Source organism: Cebus imitator, unplaced genomic scaffold (genome assembly GCF_001604975.1).
Source record: "Cebus imitator isolate Cc_AM_T3 unplaced genomic scaffold, Cebus_imitator-1.0 Scaffold2, whole genome shotgun sequence".
Lineage (NCBI taxonomy): Eukaryota > Metazoa > Chordata > Mammalia > Primates > Cebidae > Cebus > Cebus imitator.
This window is the reverse complement of record NW_016107317.1, coordinates 6,462,142-6,482,511: the sequence shown is the minus strand read 5'-3', so window position 1 is coordinate 6,482,511 and position 20,370 is coordinate 6,462,142. Positions and strand designations below refer to the sequence as shown.

Sequence of the window (20,370 nt, the reverse complement as noted above, 5' to 3'; positions counted from 1 at the left end):
CCATTGTCAATAAAATTTATTTTATTTTTAAAATTAAAAAAAAATATAGAGACAAGGTCTTTCTCTGTCACCCAGGCCAGAATACAGTGGTATGATTATAGCTAATGGAGCACTGGACTCCTGGGCTCAAGGGATCCTCCTCCTTCAGTGCCTAGAGTAGCTGGGACTACAGGCATGCACCAATGCACCTGGCTAATTATTATTATTATTTTTTAATTTAGAGACAGGTCTCATTATGTTGCCCAGGCCAGTCTCAAACTCTTGGCCTCAAGTGATCTTCCCACCTTGACTTCCTAAAGCTTGGGGATTACAGGTGTGAGCCATTGTGCTCAGCTACAAAGTTTACATTTTGGCACCTATACACTTCCATGTCTACTTTCTTTTTCTAGACTATATGCTTCAAAGAGGGCTCTGACAGTGTGTTACTTTTGCATCCTTATTACCCAGTATAGTATCTGATTCATATATTTGTTAAGGAGGAAAGAGCAGAATAAAAGGAAAAAGACAAAATTGTAAAACAATTTAGTGTCAGAGTTTGGGAAAAAAGAAAGTGGCAAGCGATATCATTTCCTGTACTATAAGTTGAATTTAATTAGGCTTTATTTTTAGTGTCATTTTAGATACAACCAACTTTAAAATGCCGTATCTTATGTTAAAAGTAAATTCTGTTTTGTGCTCGCCTCAGCAGCACATATACTAAAATTGGAATGATACAGAGAAGATTAGCATGGCCCCTGAAAAAGGATGACACGCAAATTTGTGAAGCGTTCCGTATTTTTATGGAACCAAAAAAGAGCCTGCATAGCCAGGACAATCCTAAGCAAAAAGAACCAAGCTGGAGGTGTCATGCTACCTGATTTCAAACTATAGTGCAAGGCTACAGTAATCAAAACAGCATGATACTGGTACCAAAACAGAGATATAGTCCAATGGAATAGAACAGAGGCCTTGGAAGTAAAGCCATGCATCTATAATCATCTGATCTTTGACAAACTTGACAAAAATAAGCAATGGGAAAGGATTCCCTCTTTAATAAATGGTGTTGGGAAAACTGGCTAACCATGTGCAGAAAGCTGAAACTGGACCCCTTCCTGACACCTTACACTAAAATTAACTCCAGATGGATTAAAGATTTAAACATAAGACCTAACACCATAAAAACCCTAGAAGAAAACATAGGCAATACCATTAAGGACATAGGAATAAGCAAGGACTTCATGACCAAAACACCAAAAGCATTGGCAACAAAAACCAAAATAGACAAATGGGATCTAATTAAACTCCAGAGCTTCTGCACAGCAAAAGAAACCATCATTAGAGTGAACCTGACACCAACAGAATGGGCAAAAATTTTTGAAACCTACCTATCTGACAAAGGGCTAATATCCATAATATACAAAGAACTAAAACAAATATACAAGAAAAAAACAATTCCATCAAAAAGTGGGTGAAGGATATGAAGAGACACTTTTCAAAAGAAGACATTTAGGTGGCCAACAAATGTATGAAAAAGGCTCATTGTCATTGGTCATTAGAGAAATGCAAATCAAAACCATATTGAGATGCCATATCATGCCAGTTAGAATGGTGATCATTAAAAAATCTGGAGATGACAGATGCTAGAGAGGATGTGGAGAAATAGGAATGCTTTTACACTGTTGGTGGGAGTGTAAATTAGTTCAACCATTGTGGAAGACAGTGTGGCGATTCCTCAAGGATCTAGAAATAGAAATAACATTTGACCCAGCAATCCCATTACTGGGTATACCCAAAGGATTATAAGTCATTCTATTATAAAGACACATACACATGTATATTCATTGTGGCACTGTTTACAATAGCCAAGACTTGGAACCAACCTAAATGCCCATCAAGGATTGACTGGATAAAGAAAATGTGTCACATATACACGATGGAATACTATGCAGCCATAAAAAAGGATGAGTTCACGTCCTTTGCAGGGACATGGATGAAGCTGGACACCAACATTCTCAGCAAACTGACACAAGAATAGAAAACCAAACATTGCATGTTCTCACTCATAAGTGGGTATTGAATAAGAACACATGGACACAAGGAAGGGTACATCACACACTGGGATCTGTTGTGGAATGGGGGTTTAGGGAGGGATAGCAAGAGGTGGGGATACTGGGGAGGGATAACATTAGGAGAAATACCTAATGTAGGTGATGGGAGGATGGAGGCAGCAAATGGCCTGTGTTTAAACAGTCCTCCAAGATCTGCACATGTACATCAGAACTTATAATGAAAAAAAAATTCTGTTTTGACAAATCAGCTTTCTCATCACATTATTTAAGTAACATTTCACATTTTTACTAGCAAACTGAGCATTGGAAATGGAAAATGGTGACAACATGGAAAGCCTTCATTCAGTTTTCTGAAAGTGTACACTTGAAATGACTATCCTTTTTTATTAAAAAAAAATGTTTACCAGGGGAAAGTGTGAATGCAGTCCCCCACTATCACAAATTATGCAGTTGAGTTTCCCACATTTGGGGAAATCACAGGGGTCAGCACAGCCGGAGTGCAATGGATAAGCCTCGCCCTGGGAAAACCACCTTCATGATCATGGTATCTCCCCTGCCAGGTTGAAATGACTATCAATAGAATTATTTTTGTATTCTTTTTTCCTTGTTTACTCAATCATTCATTTAAAAGTATAGTAGTTAAGCTCCTGCTCTAGGGTAGGTCCAGTGGTAGGCATTGGGAATAAAAAGAATAAAATTATCTACCTTCATGATTTTCATGGTCTTGAAGTATGTGGTATATTTTTAAATATACAAGACAATGAATGGTTTGGGAAAGTGCTTTTTGTAATGCTTTGCAAAGAATAGCTTTTTTATTTTTCTCCTGTTTAAAAAAATGTTATTCTTTGCAAAGTTATTCCTTGTGAAGAATAACATTTTTTTAAACAGGAGAAAATGGTTTTATTAGTCTTATTTTATGTTATACTTTTAATGATTAATATGAAACATTTTAAAGATGGTAGTGAACCCCGAGGTGGGGCCCAAGATTTTGCATATCTTCTGGAATATGCATTTTTAAATCTCTTTTCCCATCCTCCTTAAGTCTAGGGAGATACTTAACTCCTATATCTAATTATTGTCTAGATGCGCTTATTTCATCAGATTCATAATACTGTTTGGGTGGTAGGCCACATTCTGATTGTCTTCAGTCAGGCACTTTTGTAAGACCTAAGGATACAAGAAACAAATGACAAACTCACTGTCTGAGGCAATTCTAGAATGGCTATAGAAAAAGGCTGTCATTCCAATTTAATAAGCCTTATGAGAGAAGAAAGTGGAGTCTTATAAGAACCCAGAGAAAGGGTATCTAATGCAACCTGGGAAGGAGACACAGAGGACGTGACCCAGGGGATATTTCTAGAGTGGGTGACACTTTTTCAAGGATTAGTGGAAATTGGTAATTTAAAAAGAAAGAAGGATATTCCAGAAAGAAAAAAAAAATCTGTACCATAGCAAGAGATGGTTTGGTACCTGTGCTGCAACTAATTCAGAGCACCTGAAGTGTGAGATGCAAGGAGGAAAAAGATAAGAGCAGAAATCGTCTGTGACGTTTTAGATGGCCTTGGATGCTACACAATACGGTTGGGGTTTTGTCTTGAAGACAAAGGAGGTACGTTGAGAACTTTAAGAGAGAGGTGAGATGGTCCGATTTGCATTTTACAGAATTTATTTTTGCATATATACTGTTAATCTGTGTAATGATATACTGACTTTCTTTCTTCCAACTGCTCCTCTGGGTGGTCTTAGAGTTAGTTAAAAATCCAGGTTACCCGTGGGGCTGGGGAAAATTTACTCAAGATTTTTGAGCTTCAGTTTTCTCTTATAGGGTAGTCTAGTACATTGGCAGTCTGAGCTGCTATCCCGTGCCTCAGCACTCAAATTGTATCTTCTTTCTCCTTGCTTTTCTTCTCCCTGTTTCCCTTGATCATGAAGCTACCATGTCCTGTTTTTCTTCCCCATCGTTATTTGCTCCTTATTGCTTTCCTTTTCCTTTTCTCTTTCTACTAAAATTAGATCTTCCCTTCCTCAGTGATACAACTCTCACTATTTTGCGTGGGTGTCATTTTTCAATAATTTGATTAATATTTGCCTTTCAATTCTTCTTTGATTTTGATCAATTATAGCGATTCTTTGGATTTGTGGAATTTTGTTTGGACTGTATATCTCCAAATCGTTTTAGTATAAGATGGCAACTTTGACCTTTTAGAAGAACACGAGACAAAACAAATTATCAGGACATTTCAGATGACCAAGCTTATACTCTGTTTGAAAGTAATAAAACTTTCATTACTCAGTGAATAATGTATATTTTATTTTATGCTGCTATTCAGTAGAAGCATAATTTTTTATTTATATAATTTTCTAGAACCAAAATTATCAGGAATTACAGGCATATTTTAAACTTTTACTGACTTGCTTAAGATTTATGACAAATAAAGAGTGGAGCAAGGCTAAAATGAAATTAATTCTGTAACATCCACTTCCATGGACCTCCAAATCCAGAATTAAAAAACAGTAAGTTGAACCATGTTAGTTAAGTAAGGGAATTAACAATATGCATGAATTACTTTAAGACTACAGAATTTTAAGGCGCTATGATTGTTTAATAAGCTCTGGAGACCCAGCATCTGATTTGACAACCACAGATCCCACCATGATACAATGCCCTGTCAACACATGCTTCTCACATTCAAGCTGTTTACAATGTAACAAGAGAGTTAAGATGTTATAATCTATTTCCCTGATGGCCAAGGAATCTCAGGGTAAAAAACATATTCAGAACAAAATTACAGAATTGTACTTTTTCTTTAATAAAAAAACATTTTTTTTTTTTTACAAATTAAATCTCCCTCTAAGCTGAACTTCCTGTTTCCCAGTTTTTTGTTAGTAATGCTATAGTTCTACTAGTGTTTCTAACGCTCCCTGACCCCAGTCATTCCTGAATTCTTTATCTCATTTTTCTAAAATTTAAATGTGTTGAATCCTCCTGAATTCCCCCTTCGTCGTTTCAGTGAGATCTGTTCTTAGCATCTATTCACCGCCTCCCACTTCAATTTCATCTTATCTGTTCTCTTACTTGCAGTTCTCCATCTCTTCTAACTGGAAATGGACTACTTATCAAACCAATTTTCTATTTTTGCTATTCATTTTCCTATTGAGAAATCCACGTTGTTCTGTTGCTTTTAATAACTGGACCCAGCCTATTTTCTTGCCTTTTCTAATAAAGCTCAAATATGAACTTTTTAATTCACTCTTATCAGAACTCATCTTGTTTGTACCTGCCCCAAATTCTTTAATGATTACTCAGACTCCACTTCTTCAAGGTATTGGGTAACTACCACAGCTTCTGCAGTTTACAGTGATCGTGAATGTGTCTGACTCACTCTGACATATATGGTCCAGGCTACACACCAGTGGCATGAGATTACACATTGCCCGGTATGGTTTTATGAAATAATTGGAGTAACGTAGAATACAAAAATGAAATGTGAAATTGAAAGACAACCTGAATCCTCATTTTCTCCCACACTCCTTTCTTCACCCCTGTAACCAGTGGGTTTCAAGAGTTAACTAACTCCCAATTTTGACATCACTCTATGCAGTTTTATATATTTTATCTTTAATAAGAATCTAATGTAAGTTTCATCTTCTTTCAAGTATAATTATTATATATTACAAAAATACTCTGATGTTCATTTATGTATTTTTTATACTCGCAATGTGAGCCCACCAGTCATTTTTTTTAGTAGGACAATGACAAGCTGAAACAAGGAAGAATCACCATAGAAGAATTTAGAGCAATTTATCGAATTATTGCACACAGAGAAGAAATTATTGAGATTTTCAATGCATATTCTGAAAACCGGAAAATTCTTTCAGAACATAATCTGGTTCAATTTCTGACACAAGAACAATATTCAGTTGAGATGAGTAAAACTATTGCTTTTGAGATCATTCAGAAATATGAGCCTATTGAAGAAGGTATGTTTCCATTTCAAAGTTTTATCAGAATATTTATATGTGAAGTATTCTTTCTTTTTTTTAAAAAAAGTTTTAATGTGAAGTATTTTTATGAATTATGGTTATCAACTTATAGTTTTTGAATGGGTAAAATTTCCTTGGGAAAATATATTTTATAGCATTTCTACTACCTTTTAAGAAGTTGTACTGTGTAACCATGACATCCTTTCCTATACACTGTTCAGCTCCTTTCTTTTAACTGCTTTCATGTATCTCTCAAGTGTTCAGAAACGATCTTAGAGGTGACAATAAGACAACTATTCTATTACATGTACCCTACTAGAAGAAGAAAATATCTTGATCTCATGAATAAGATAAAACTTCAGTTATAAGTGGTTTTCCATTTTAATGCACTATATTTTTGAAAATACGTGTGAAAATTAAATGAGCTAAATGAAAAAAATTCCAAGAACAAAATATTACAAAATGATTAATTTTCCTTTTTTTATAAATATAATTATCTATAACATTTCATAAATATATATATTTTTTGCTTTTTCTTCATTTTTGAACACCAAGTGATTTGGTGACTATTTAGGCTAATGATCTGTTATAGATTTTGTGATCTTTGTTCCATCTTTCAATGGGTAAAAACACTTCAGTTTTTCATTTATGTTCATTTTGAAATAAAATAATAAACATGTAATACAATAAATATTCATATAATTGTACCAAAACATTATTAAAGCACAATGTTTAACCTTACAGAAATCAACTGATAGAATAGCTCATCTAGCAAGGGGAGTATGAAATTTCAAGTTTTGCCTCTGAAAGTTGGCTCAGGCTACAAATGTTTAACACATGATAATGTAGGTTCTAACAAAACCAAATTTATTTCTGCATTGGATCATACATTCATAATTTATTAAAATATTTATCTGTAGTAACCAAGTATGGTTTTGGGGGCTGGAGCTATAGTGAAGAACAAGGCAATTAGGTCTTGAATTCCTGATGGGCTGGAGGAAAGTTGACAGTAAATAATGAAGCATGTAAAAGGATAACTTAAGAGAGTGCTAAGTGATATGGAAACATAGAGCAGGGAAGGTGACAGAGAATAAATGACCTGGGAAACTTAGTTCAGGTTGGGTGTTTAGGAGAATCCTCTCTGAGAGTGTGGAGATTTGAGCTGAGACTTAAATGGCAAGAACAGACAAGTTATGTGACAATATGGGAGAAGTGTCTAAGGTCCAAGAAAGGGAAGCACTGGACCTGAGTTGAAGAACTGAAGGAACAGGAGGAGGACAGTGAGGTTAGAACTTTGAGAATAAGTGGGAAATGAGTTTGGAGAAACTGGAGAGATCAAACCATATAATTTCTTATAGTCCATAATTAAGATTTTGGCTTCATGACTCAGTGCCATGCAAAGATTTTGGAGGGTTTTCAGCATTGTAGTGGCGTGATAGAGTGTTAGTGTTAGTGTTAGACAATTTGGTTTGAGCACCATTAAACTTTTGCAGGTTTGCAGCAAGGTAAAGAGCTTGCCCCAGAATATTAAGTGAATGTAGTACATAGTACATACTTAGTATGTACATACTATATCACTAAGGAGACCTGATGAGTTCAGCTGACTTTTTTTTTTTTTTTTTTTTTTTTTTGTCAAAAATAGCAAGACTTTCTATAAGGAAGTAGTGCATTGATTTATGTTCTGGCTCAAGCTCTTTATGTCGTTGCCAACTGGAAACAACCAGTTTACAGATGAGTACTTTCAGTAGCACTGATCTACAGAATATTACCAAAAAAATTACTTTGGCACTGTCAACTTCAGGTGGTAAATTAAAAGATACAAATGAGATATTGGGATGGTGGCAATGACACTTGGGAATTGTGTTTGCATTTTAACTACAATATTACACTGTTAATCCACTTCCTCTTTTGAGCCTTCACCTGCCTCAAATACTCTCAAACACAGCCAAGACCTTGCATTTCATTTACATGATTATTGATCACTCGTGTCTTATTAAGGCCAATTTGAATTATGATCTTATAGTTCCAAATGCTACCAAGCTCCTCAGCCTCATCCCTCATTATTATGTGACATGTACCAAATGAAGTTTTTAAAAATCCATGTGATTAATCCTCATTTCAAACTGGTAGTTTTTAAGGGGAAAAAATGAGTTTATTTTCTATTCCATTACTGAAGATATTTATTTAATTATTAAATAGTTCAAAAGAGCTAAGCAAATTACTGCTAATTAAACAGGGAAAAATAATAAATGTATGCAAGTCATTACTGTTACAATACATGATTCATTTGCTCCATACACTTCTATCTTCCTACATTTACATGGATTTGAAATAGAGGGTTTGTATGCCTATAAAAATTTTATTTATTTTCTTCTAGCTTTTATTTTTTTAAACCAAAATAGTAATAGCATTTTGAATGCTGTCTTTTTCACTTTTATGATGTCATAAACATTTACTTACGTCACTATATTTTTATGATACATTATTCTTAATGGCTGCTTAGTATTGTATTATATTTTGGGCTTTAATTTGTTTATTCTCTTGCACTTATGTTGCTTTTATAAATAACGCTAATGTAAGCATTCTTGTACATCACTGTCTGAGTCTCTGCTTCTAAAAGATAAATTCCTAGAAATAAAATTCTCTGCCAAAGATCACATTTTAATTAAGTGAACGCTCATGTCACCTTTTCTTTTTGGTCAAAATGAACTATCAATAGCAATAAGAGCAACTAAAAATTATAGAGTTAATATATAAGGGTAGATCCTGTTATTACCCCCATTCCACAAATAGGGACAGCTTAGCTAATATGCTCAAGGTCATATAACAAGTTAAATTCGATATGAGTCCAGGCTGTTTCCAGAGCCAGTCTTCTGCTTAAATTAATATTTTGGTACATATCATAGTAAGTAAAAATGTTCAGAGATTAATTACTAAAGATGACCATGTGCAAATGACACAGCAATTCCATTCCTAGACTTGCACCATATAGAAATGTGTATATATTTGCACCAAAAGACATTCACTAGTTATTTTTGATAGTACTATCTGCAATAACCCCAAATAGGAAATTATCTAAATTTCTATCAGTGATAAAATGAATAAATAAATTGTGGCTTTCTCATACAATGAAATACTGTAAAGTAATGGGAATCAGCAATGTATAACTACATGCAACTACAAGAATAAATCTTTGAAACATAATGTTGAGTAAAAGAAACCAGGTACAAAAAATATATACTGCCTCAGTCAATTAAAGCACAACAACCCAAGAAAACTAGTCTGTGTTTTTAGAAGTCAAACCAGTGGATATACATGGGTGTGGTGACTGGAAAGTTCTTTGACCTGTGCTCCAGTTATCCAGATGTGTAGCTTGTGGAAGCTCATTGATCTGTAATATATGTACTTTTCTTGTGTGTATTTTTAAAACTTAAAAAAATCAGATATAATTAAAATATTATTTACTTGAATGTTAGTATGGAAAAACTAAAGGTTTTACCACAAATTTTTTCCAAACAACATAGAGTATTCATATTAATTCTAAAGAACTATTTTAGAAACATGCTCTACTACTAAATTTACAAGTGAGATGTATTTTTTTATCTTGCTAATGATATTTTTACATTCTTTTAACTTATTTTATTTTCTCTTTTTAGTTAGGAAAGCACACCAAATGTCACTTGAAGGTTTTACAAGATACATGGATTCATCTGAATGTCTACTATTTAAAAATGAATGTAGAAAAGTTTATCAAGATATGACTCATCCATTAAATGATTATTTTATTTCATCCTCACATAACACGTATTTGGTATCTGGTCAATTAGTGGGACCAAGTGACCTTTGGGGATATGTAAGGTATTTATTTATTTATTTTTATTATACTTTAAGTTCTGTGGTACATGTGCAGAATGTGCAAGTTTGTTACATAGAGATACACATGCTACACTCATCTATGTACAAGCAGACAGATAATGACCAGGTAAAAAATGTTTTCAAGGACGAATGAATCATATGGAGAAGGTGAACTAAGGTAATGTGATAGAAAGTGACTGTGAGGATGTTACTTAGGATAAAGTTGTCAGAAAAGTCAAGAAGTGAAATTAAATAGTTGTGGCATGAGTGATGATAGAGGAAGCCTTGGAAAGATCTAATAGAAAGGTCATGTTAAACAGAATAAGTGCATGGCTTGTTTAAATGAAAGAAAAATGGCAAATATGGCTGGAGACAAGTCAATGGTGAATGAAGGGAGATGAGTTTTAGGAGGTAGGTAGAGTCAGTTTATGAGGGTCTTGTGGAACATGGAGAGGAGAATAGATTTTATTCCAGCTGGACTGAGAAGGATTTTCTTTAAGATAGTGTCATAATTTGATTTACTCAGTAATATGGTGGAATGACTGATGAGGCCAGAGAGGAGGCAGAAGATGATTTGGGAAGATGGTGTAGCAGTGCAGGTGGTATAGATGATGGCTATAGATGGGGTGGCAGCTGAGATGATAAGTGGTTGAATTTGAGATACAGATGCTCCTCAACTTACAATGTGGTTACATCCCAATACTTGAAAATATCTTAAGTTGAAAATGCATTTAGTACATCTAACCTACCAAACATTATAACCTAACCAAGCCTACTTTAAATGTGCTCAGAACACTTACACTAGCTTACAGTGAGGCTAAATCATATCCCCGCTCCAAAAGCACCCCCAAAAACTGGCAACACAGGACACCGTAGAATCTTGGTTGCTTGTGATCATGTGGCTGAGTGGGATCTGTACTCACTGCTGCTGCCCAGCATCTTGCGATAGAGTGTCTCATACAGAATATTGCTAGCTTGGGAAATGACCAATATTGAAAAGTAGAAGTGTGATTCCTACTGAATGCATATTGTCTTTGTACCATCATAATGTTGAAAAATTATAAGTCAAACCATCATATATTGGGGACCATGTAATTTTAGGAGGCAGAGCCAACATAACTTACCAGGTGATTTGAAGAGAGATGTAAGGGAAAGAGAGGAATCAAGATTTTCATCTCAATAACCAGTGATATTGTTGGATGAAATGTTGAAGCCCAAAAGAGAAGCCTGTTGTAGGGTGTGAGGTAACATGCAAGAATTCTGTGGTTTCCATGTTAAGTTCGAGATACCAATTAGTTACCAAACAGCTAGATCAGATACTCAGTTGGGTATATATGTGTGTGGAATTCAGAAGTTATCAGATTGGAAAAAAAGAATTGGAAGTTATCAACATATATGGGATATTTAAAACCAAATGATTAGATGGTATTACTTAAGGTAAAACCATCAACAGAAAAGATATCTTATAATTCTAAAATAATACCAAACTTACAAATAAATATTGCTGATTCTCTAATTTCAAATCTAACTAAAGACAGAAATTCATACATTTGGAAATGTATTCATTTAGAATTCTGTAAAGATAGCCCAATTTGTAGCTATAATTTCATTATAGGAATTTCTGTTCATTTTTTGTTATTTTAATTTTTAAAGAGAGAAAATATAAATATTAAAGCAGTTACATTTAGAAATATATATAAATACTTTTGAATTACAAGAAAATGGTTCATCCAACTGCAAATTTACATTTAAATTTAATTGTACTTTTCTCTGTTTCTTTTTCCACCTTTTGAAGATACATGCTTAGAATGAAAGTCTTTCAAAATATTTTTCCTCATGACTAGTGGCATAATATAGTGTTTAAACATCAGTATTTAAGTTTCTAGTGCACATATTTCTTCCCTTTTCCTCATCTGTTAATTTTGTGACAGATAAAACCATTGTGTATCTCAGTTTCCTCATATTTACAAAAGGAAAAAGAATATTACTGCTGTAGCATTCAATATTTTAATCTACCAAAGTCCTTAAATTTATTTTTATTACCAGTTAAAATTCAACTTCAAGTAGAAAATATTATACAATCTAAATAAATTGCAATAAAAATTATAATATTTTATACCTTGATAGTTTTTAGGAAGTATTTGAAGGAAATTTAGAGATAAATAGATGAAACAAAGTTAAGAGTGGAAATTTCATACCACAAAGTTCTGTACAAATTCTAGAATGCATGGAGAATATCACCTGTAAGTTACCTAGCAGCCAAAGCCAAGAGAGAAACAGGATTAGTTATAAGGTTTACAGTGATCATAAAAAACAGTAGTGAATGACAGAGAAATTTTCTTTGTTTCCAAAAAGGAGGCTCAAAGTGAAATAATGGAGTGTCCTCAACATCACCATCAGAGAAGATAAAACTTTCTCTTATATCCCTCACACATAAGTGGTTGGTATGACATTGTGCAATCACGTAAATGTTTTTGCAGGGGACCAAGCCATGTAGCCTGAAGATGCAATTTTATAAAGATTGGCTTGATCCATGGCTAAAATTAAAACCATCTAAAAAAGTAGCAAGAATCAATATTATTTATGAAAAGTTTTGGTTCACAATATAGTTCTTGGTGGTTTGTCCTCCCACCATCCAAGTAGAAAGCTCAAGATTGTTTTCTGGCAGCACTCCAGAGAACTCATACTCTATGTTGATAAAATAGCCAACACAATTTACTGTCATAATCAGCTACCAGTCAGGAAAGCAAAATTCTTCCATGGAAATTAAGAAACTTTACAAATAAACATTGCTTCTTCTCCATCTTAAAATCTAAATACATAAATAAATCCATAAGCCAAGAAATATCTTCATTTGCAATTTTACAAATACAGCCAAATTTAAAATTTCTGCTAAGGATTAGGTGACCACCTTATTTGTCCAGAGAGTATCCATGGGCCCGACAAGATTTCTCTATGAGTATTCTAGGTCCATTTCTCCAATACAAAGACAATTAGTTAACAAAACTCTGAAATTTTACATATAGTGCATTGCCACATGCCGAAATAAAGCACTGCGCACTTAACAACAACAACAAAAACCAAAGCAAATTACCCAAGTGTGGTAGCATGTATCTGTAGTCCTAGCTACCTGGGAGGCTGATGTGGGATGGTGACTTATGCCTAGGACTTTGAGACTGCACTTTAGGCTGGTGACAGACAGAGACCCCATCTTACACACACAGACCTACACCCACACCCACACCCACACACATACAAAACCCCCCCCCAAAAAAACAAAAAACAAAAACAGAGCAAAATTTAAAACCCCTAAACATCCCAAAAGAATTTACTAAGAATTTAATTTTTCACAATCAAGCTATTGGGGAAGCTTCTAAGATAGATGTGATTCACCAATTCCCTTCTTCTCTAATGCCTTACTTCCTTTTCCTTACTTTCTTAACTTTCTTTCCTTTCCTTCTTTCCTTCCTTTCTCTTTTTTTCTTTTCTTTTCTTTTTTCTTCTCTCTCTCTCTCTCTCTCTCTCCTCCCCCCCCCCCCCCCCCCCGTTATGTTTTAGGCAGTCCTGTACGTTGACTTAGTGTCATAATTGTTGTATCTGTTTTCAGCTATACTCCTACCTAAGTACTTCTTGGGTCATCTCCCTAGAAAGGGACTAAATATAATCTCCAAAGAAGAACTAAATCTAAAAGGTTCATTTTCTCATATGACCCATTTGGTGCTCTGTGCTTCTGTTTGGAAAAACTACCGATTATATATAAGTACTTGGTGCTGGGACTACACTTTCTTCTCCAGGTTATCATGACTTAAGGCAGGGTTTCTCAAACTTTTCACTTTATGAATCAGATAATTCTTTGTTGTCAGGGGCTGTCTGGTGCCTTGCAGAATGTTTAGCCTCACTGTGACCATAACCTGCCAGATGCCAATTACAACCCTCCCCCATCTCCAGTTGTGGCAGCTGAAAATATCTCCAGACATTGCCAAATCCCTCCAGTGAGGCAAACTCGTCCCAGTGAAAAACCAGTAGCCTGTAGACAGTGGGGTAATTTAATATACTTATTGGAAAACGTGTCAGCTTGGTTTTCTATGGGAAAATATCTCTATGTATGGCAAAGAAGCTTTTTTAACCTCTTTCCTAATATGTGAACATCGATTCTAAGATCCTGGAGTTTCAAGTCAGCTCTCTTTTGATTCAGTTTTGTCTCTTCCAAGATTGCATTTTAGAAGATCACATTTTTCTGCCTTCTACTTTTTTTTCTTACATCTCTGCAGTTTGCATTTTTTTCTCATATAAACACAATAAATATTTACTGACAGTTTGTCAAACATGTTTTATGAGACTGAAATTTCAGTCACTGCTCTTGGAGAACCAGCAATAAGCATTGCCTCATGCTAGTGTTGCCAATCCTTGGTCTGTGGTTGGCACATATTAGCTCCACGTCAGGCCAAGTTCATAGATAATAAGAACAACTATACAACTATGTGTGTGTGTCTGTGAAATAATTTAATTATCTTATTGCTATATCTACATTTGCAGGAACCAATCAATAAATCAATACATTTGAGTGAACTCTTTGGTCTTGGTAGTTTGGGGCAAATGACCTATTTCATGATGGCATACAGTGGCCTGCTCTGGGCTGGGTATGAAGATTCTGAGACATCCCTGTTTGCTTATATTCGTTATTATAAAGTCAGTGAAAAATCTGAATGCAATCAGCTTCAACTGACACAGAGTAAATAAAAGCATATGTGTTAATAAAGCATCCTGTCACTGCTCTCTTGTATTATGAACACTGAGAATTAATTTTAACCCAGTGAGTACAACCGACTTAGTGAACCTAAGAGAATTTATGTCTAAATCAAGAAACTGATCTTTATTTTTTAGGTAGAAAAATCAGACCCAGTTTTAGATACCAACAAAAGTAGAAATATATTTTCCTCAGTTTTGATAAAGCTGTGAACTTGCATTCTGAGGCAGTCAGTTCAAATTTTTCTCCCAGTGAAATTATGAGTCAAATAGACATAGATTAGCTGATGTCCAGGCTTCCTTTGCATAAACTTTAATTTTCTCTAGTACTTACTTGTATTAAAATTAGAGATGGCCTTATGCAAAACAGTTAGAGAGATAAGGATTATTAACTGATTCATTAGGCCCTCTAGTTTCCATACCCTCTAGCCAACATTGTTTCCAGGGAGCAAGTATTGTCATGATTTATCTTTTCTTTATCCTTCCCTTCCTACCATATACTCCATTCGCCAAAGCCTGACATGAGAAAAGAATTAGATAAGATTTTATTAATATATTCTACTATTCTGAGATGGCTTTGAACATTATTGCTTTTCAATAGTATTGCATTGAACAGTAAATCCCACTATAAGCAAAACTGTCTGGGTTGGGCATAGAGACATTTCAGAGCTACAACTATGGAGCAGGTATCTTCATTGCTTACTGAAAACCAAGCCTTGGATGGTGAGCACACAAGAGTAAAACATTTGCCTAGAAAGAAAGACACAGTAATGTACTACATAGACAGTTTTTGTCTTCCTTTTTAATGCAAATTTCCAGATACTCAAAACTTGTCCTAAAGACAAGTTTTTATAGAGTGTTATGGACTCATTTATGCATTTATTATAAAATCACAAACAGTCTTTGGAATATTTTAAGACTTTCGTATGTATTTTTAATGGTCCAGGGGTAACAATTTATTTTGCTTCAATTTTGCTAGTGCCCTTGTCAAAGGATGCCGTTGTTTGGAGATTGACTGCTGGGATGGAGCACAGAATGAACCTGTTGTATATCATGGCTACACCCTCACCAGCAAACTTCTGTTTAAAACTGTTATCCAAGCAATACACAAATATGCATTCATGGTATGTACACATCTTTGTTCAACTGTAGTTATTTAAACAGAAGCAATTCTAATTTACTTCTTTCAAAATCCTATAATGCGTAGCCTTACTTTAGATCAATGATTTCAAATTGTGGGTTACGATCCATTAGTAGGCAGTGAAATCCATGTTGTATATAGTTAAAAGTAGATTTATCAAAGTTAGTTTCAGCTACTAAGGTACATAGTGTTTCATGGAAATTTTTGTTTACGTGTGTGTGTGTGTGTGTGTATTGTTTCACAATGTAAAATATATTTATTATTGTGGATGATAGCCAGGAAAGCTTGAGAAATACTGGTCTAGGTAATAGTAAATATTTTACCAATATTCAACTATTTTACTTTCAAGACAAATAAAATGTGTCAACAATGCATCATTTCAATTGTTGACATTTTAATGACTATAATGATAGCTATTTATATAGCAAGAAATGTTCAGAAGTTTACTTTGGATTCAAAAAAATTTAATTTAATACAGAGTCAAAGATATAGTTATTCCCAGAATTCAAGCTCAGTCTATGAATCCTACTCTATAAATTGAGCAGGTTTTTGCAATCCCCCAATGTTAAGGAGTTCTGAACATTTGGTTTCATTTATAAACATGACTAATTTTGTACCTTCAGACATTTTAAGTTGTTTTCGTACACTTAACACATTTGATTTCGTAAGCCCTTCAATTACAGTACAATTTTAGTACCATCAAAATGACTAAACAAATTCTTACTATATTACTAAAACTATGTAATGTGTACCTAATACATTAAATTTACAAATGTGATTAACTTCTCCTATGTCAATACATTACATAATCTGTCAGCATAAACTTAAAATCACAAATTTATATAAATTTATCTACTATATATTAAAATAGAGTACAAAATAAATATTCCAAAGATACAAATATTATATATGAACAATTTTTATCTTAATATAAAAACATTGAGAATATGGCACTGATTCTCCTAAACACGTAATTTCTGATGATTTCTAAATTCATATATCTCTACTCCCATCTCTTTCTTGAACTTACACCAATGTACACAACTGCCTATTTGACATTTCCACTTGGATATTGAATAGGCATATATAACTTAACATGTTTAAAATTGAGCTCCCTGATATTTCTCTAGTCCTGCTCTTGCCATGGTCTTCCCCATCTCATTAATGGCAACTTCCATATGCTCCAGTCAAAATCTTTTTTGCCAGCCGTAACCTTCTTCTCCTTCTCTCAAGCCCCTCATTCAATTTTTCAGCAAATCATCTTGGCTTTACTTTTAAAATGTATCCTGAGTTTAACTCTCTTTTCTCATTCTTATTGTCACTTCCCAGTCAACCAACATCATCTCTCGCCTAAATGATCCCAATACCCTCTTCTCTGGTATTCTTGCTTCTTTCCTTACTTCCCTGCAGTCTAATCTCAAAATATCAGCCAGAGTGATTTTTTGGTAAGTCAGATTATGTCATTGCCCTTCTCAAAGCCTTTGGCCTCACTCAAAAATAAAAGCTAAAATTTGTACAATGACTCAAAAGGCACTAAGTGGTCAGTTTTTCATTACCGGTTTGAACTCTCCTGCTACTCCATCCCTGTTCACTTGGCCTTTCTGGCCTCCTTAGTCTTTTTCAGACACATCACAAGGCCTTTGTACTTGCTATTTCCCCTTTATATGAAATACTCTTCCCAAATATTTGCATGGTTAACTCCCTCACCGAATTCAGAGTGGAAAATAAGTTTTAAAAAGTGGAGACAGTCTTAAAATTCAAAGGCCTTGCAAAGATGAAAAGCCTACAGTTTCTAAGATTCCAAAAAGCAAGAAATGGGAAACTAGTTAAGAAAAAGAGACAAAAGGGAATACTTTCTATTCCTTCCAATAGGAAGAAAAGAAGCAAAATTATTTTTATTTGCAAATGACATAATCCTGTCTGTAGAAAAGCCCGAAGATTCCAAACAAAAAAAACTTGTTAGAACTAAATGAATTCAGTAAAGTTGCAGGACACAAAATCAACATATTTAAATCAGTAGTATTTTTATACACAAATAATGACCTAATTGAAAGAAATTAAGAAAATAATTTCATTTATAATAGTGTAAAAATAACATATCTAGGAATAAATTTAACCAAGAAGGTGAAAGATCTGTACACTAAAAACCATAAAACATGGATGAAAGAAATTGGAGACACAAATAAATGAAAAGATATCCTATGTTCCTAACTCAGAAGATATAAAACAATATTGTTAAAATGTTCATACTATCTAAAGCAATATACAGGGTTTTTTCCCCCCTTGGGGTGTGGCATTGCTATGTCGTCCAGGCTGGTGTCAAAGTCCCGGCCTCAGAAGATCCTCTCACCTTGGCCTTCCAAAGGGCTGGGATTACAGGAATGAGTAACTATACCAGGCTACAATATACAGATTTAATGCCATCCCTATCAAAATTCCAATGGCATTATTCACAGAAATAGAAAAAAATTCCTAAAATCTTTAAAGAACTATAAAAGATTTCAAATAGCCAAAACAATTCTGAGAAATAAAAACGAAGTTGGAGGCATCACATTTTCTGATTTAAAATTATATTACAAAGCTATAGTAATCAATACAGCATGGTCCTGGGCAGAAAAACAGACATATAGACCAGTGGAACAGAATAGAGAGCCTAGAGACCAACCTAAGCATATATGGTCAACTAATTTGTCAAGGAGACCAAGAAGACATAATGAAAAAGGATAGTATCTTCAATAAATGGTACTAAAAAAACTGGATTTCAACATGCTAAAGAATGAAATTAGACATTTATCTTACACCATAGACAACAAATCAAGTTAAAATGGTATAAAATAGGCTTTAAAAAAAGCCTACATATGAGACTAGAAACTATGAAAATCCTAGAAGGGAGCATAGGGGAAAAGCTCCTAGATGCTGATTTTGGCAATGATTTTTTTTTTTTTATATTACGTCAAAGGCTCAGATCACAAAAGCAAAAATAAATAGGACTACATCAAACTAACAAGCTTTTGTACAGCAAAGAAAACAATCAACAAAATGGATTAGAAAAAAATATTTGCAAATCATGTATCTAATAAGCAAATATCCAAAATTTATAAAGAACTCATACAACTCATTAGTGGAAAAAAAACAACTCAATTAAAAAACAAACAAAAAATCTGAATAGACATTTCTCCAAAGAAGACATAAAAATGGCCAACAGGCATATGAAAAGGTTCTTGACCTTATTAGTCACCAGGGAAACGCAAATCAAAATGACCATGAGATACCACCTCACAGTCTTACCATGTTAGAAGGTCTCACCAAAAAGTCAAAAGATAACAAATGTTGGCGAGGGTATGGAGAAAAGAGAACTGTGTACACGGTTGGTGGGAATGCAGATTGGTACCACCAATGGGAAAACAGCATGAAGGTTGCTAAAGAAATAAAAAAAAATAGAGCCACCATATAACACAGTAATCCCTCTTCTAGGTATATACCCAAAAGGAATTAAATCACCATCTCATAAAGATATTTGTGCTGCATTGTTCATTGTAGAATTATTCACAATAGCCATGATATGGAAACAACCTAAGTGTTCATTGACAGACAAACGGTGAAAGAAAATGGATATATACAATGGAATATGATTCAGTCTTTAAAAAGAATGAGATCTTTCCATTTACCACAACATGGGTGAGGAGATTATGCTAAGCGAAACAAGCCAGACACAGAAATAAATAATGGCTGATCTCACTTATCTGTGGAATTAAAAAAAAAATCCTAAAATATACAGAAATAACGAAACAGTGATTGACAGGAATGAGATATGGGGAGCAGGAAGAAAATGCAGACAGGTAGGTCAGAGGCTACAAAGTACCACATATGTAGGATGAAAAAGTTTAGCTATCTAATGTATCAAATGAGGATTATAGGTAATAAAATTGTACTGTTTATATTATTCATGCTGAATAAGTAAATTTTAGCTGCTCTTGCCACAGAAATTTAAAAAAGGGTAACTGCGAGATGATGGATAGTTAGATATGTTAATTTGATTCACTATAATAACCTTTTTAGTATCTACATGTATCCCATAACATCTTGTTGTATACCTTAAGTATACACAATAAAATTTATTTAAAACACCCAAAAGAGCAAGAAGTGAGATTTTAAACAAAGCTTTGAGCAATGAAAACTCAATAAGACTTCCCAGCTGAACAAGATGACTCAGTTTTGCAGCACAGATCAGATTAAAGTTTAGACTTCCTACTCAAGGTAATCACTATTAATTTGGAAAAAAGAGGACATGAAATTAAATACACGGTAACTATGACTAGGAAAAAACCTTGAGTCTAGTTGCATGAGTTTACTCACACAAATATATAAAACATCTAAGTTTTGAGGGACTTGTATTGCCAAAAAAAAAACCCCACAAGTATGACCTTAGGTGAGCCTTAAAACAGCCTTTGGTAAGGAAATGGGCTGCAAACATTGCTTGGCTTTCAAGAGAGCAAACTCCTCAACAACCACTTTCAATGTGGCCAAAGAAGATAAAAGAAAGAGAATCTTCCCAGAGGATGGAGCCAAGAAGATCGAGAAATGACATCAGTGTTT

At 34.1% G+C, this 20,370-nt stretch overlaps 1 protein-coding gene and 2 non-coding genes across 6 annotated transcripts in view; 2 read left to right on the top strand and 1 right to left on the bottom strand.

Annotated features, from left to right (window-relative positions):
• PLCZ1 (phospholipase C zeta 1) overlaps window positions 1-20,370 on the top strand; it is a 53,070-nt gene that overhangs the window by 10,367 nt on the left and 22,333 nt on the right. For 2 of the 4 annotated variants that reach the window (XM_037739126.1, XM_037739139.1), the window contains 3 exons: window positions 5,798-6,029; window positions 9,689-9,890; window positions 15,613-15,757. The exons of 1 other annotated variant lie outside the window; for it this stretch is intronic. In XM_037739126.1, coding sequence (XP_037595054.1) covers window positions 5,798-6,029; window positions 9,689-9,890; window positions 15,613-15,757 — 579 coding nt within the window. Of the gene's footprint in view, window positions 1-5,794; window positions 6,030-9,688; window positions 9,891-15,612; window positions 15,758-20,370 lie in introns of all 4 variants that reach the window. One more of the 4 variants, XM_037739134.1, reaches the window with a different exon arrangement.
• Window positions 673-779, top strand: LOC119471540. Its single transcript, XR_005200614.1, has one exon. It is a non-coding gene; the product is annotated as a U6 spliceosomal RNA (small nuclear RNA).
• On the bottom strand, window positions 2,453-2,616 carry LOC119471536. The gene has a single exon (XR_005200608.1). It is a non-coding gene; the product is annotated as a U1 spliceosomal RNA (small nuclear RNA).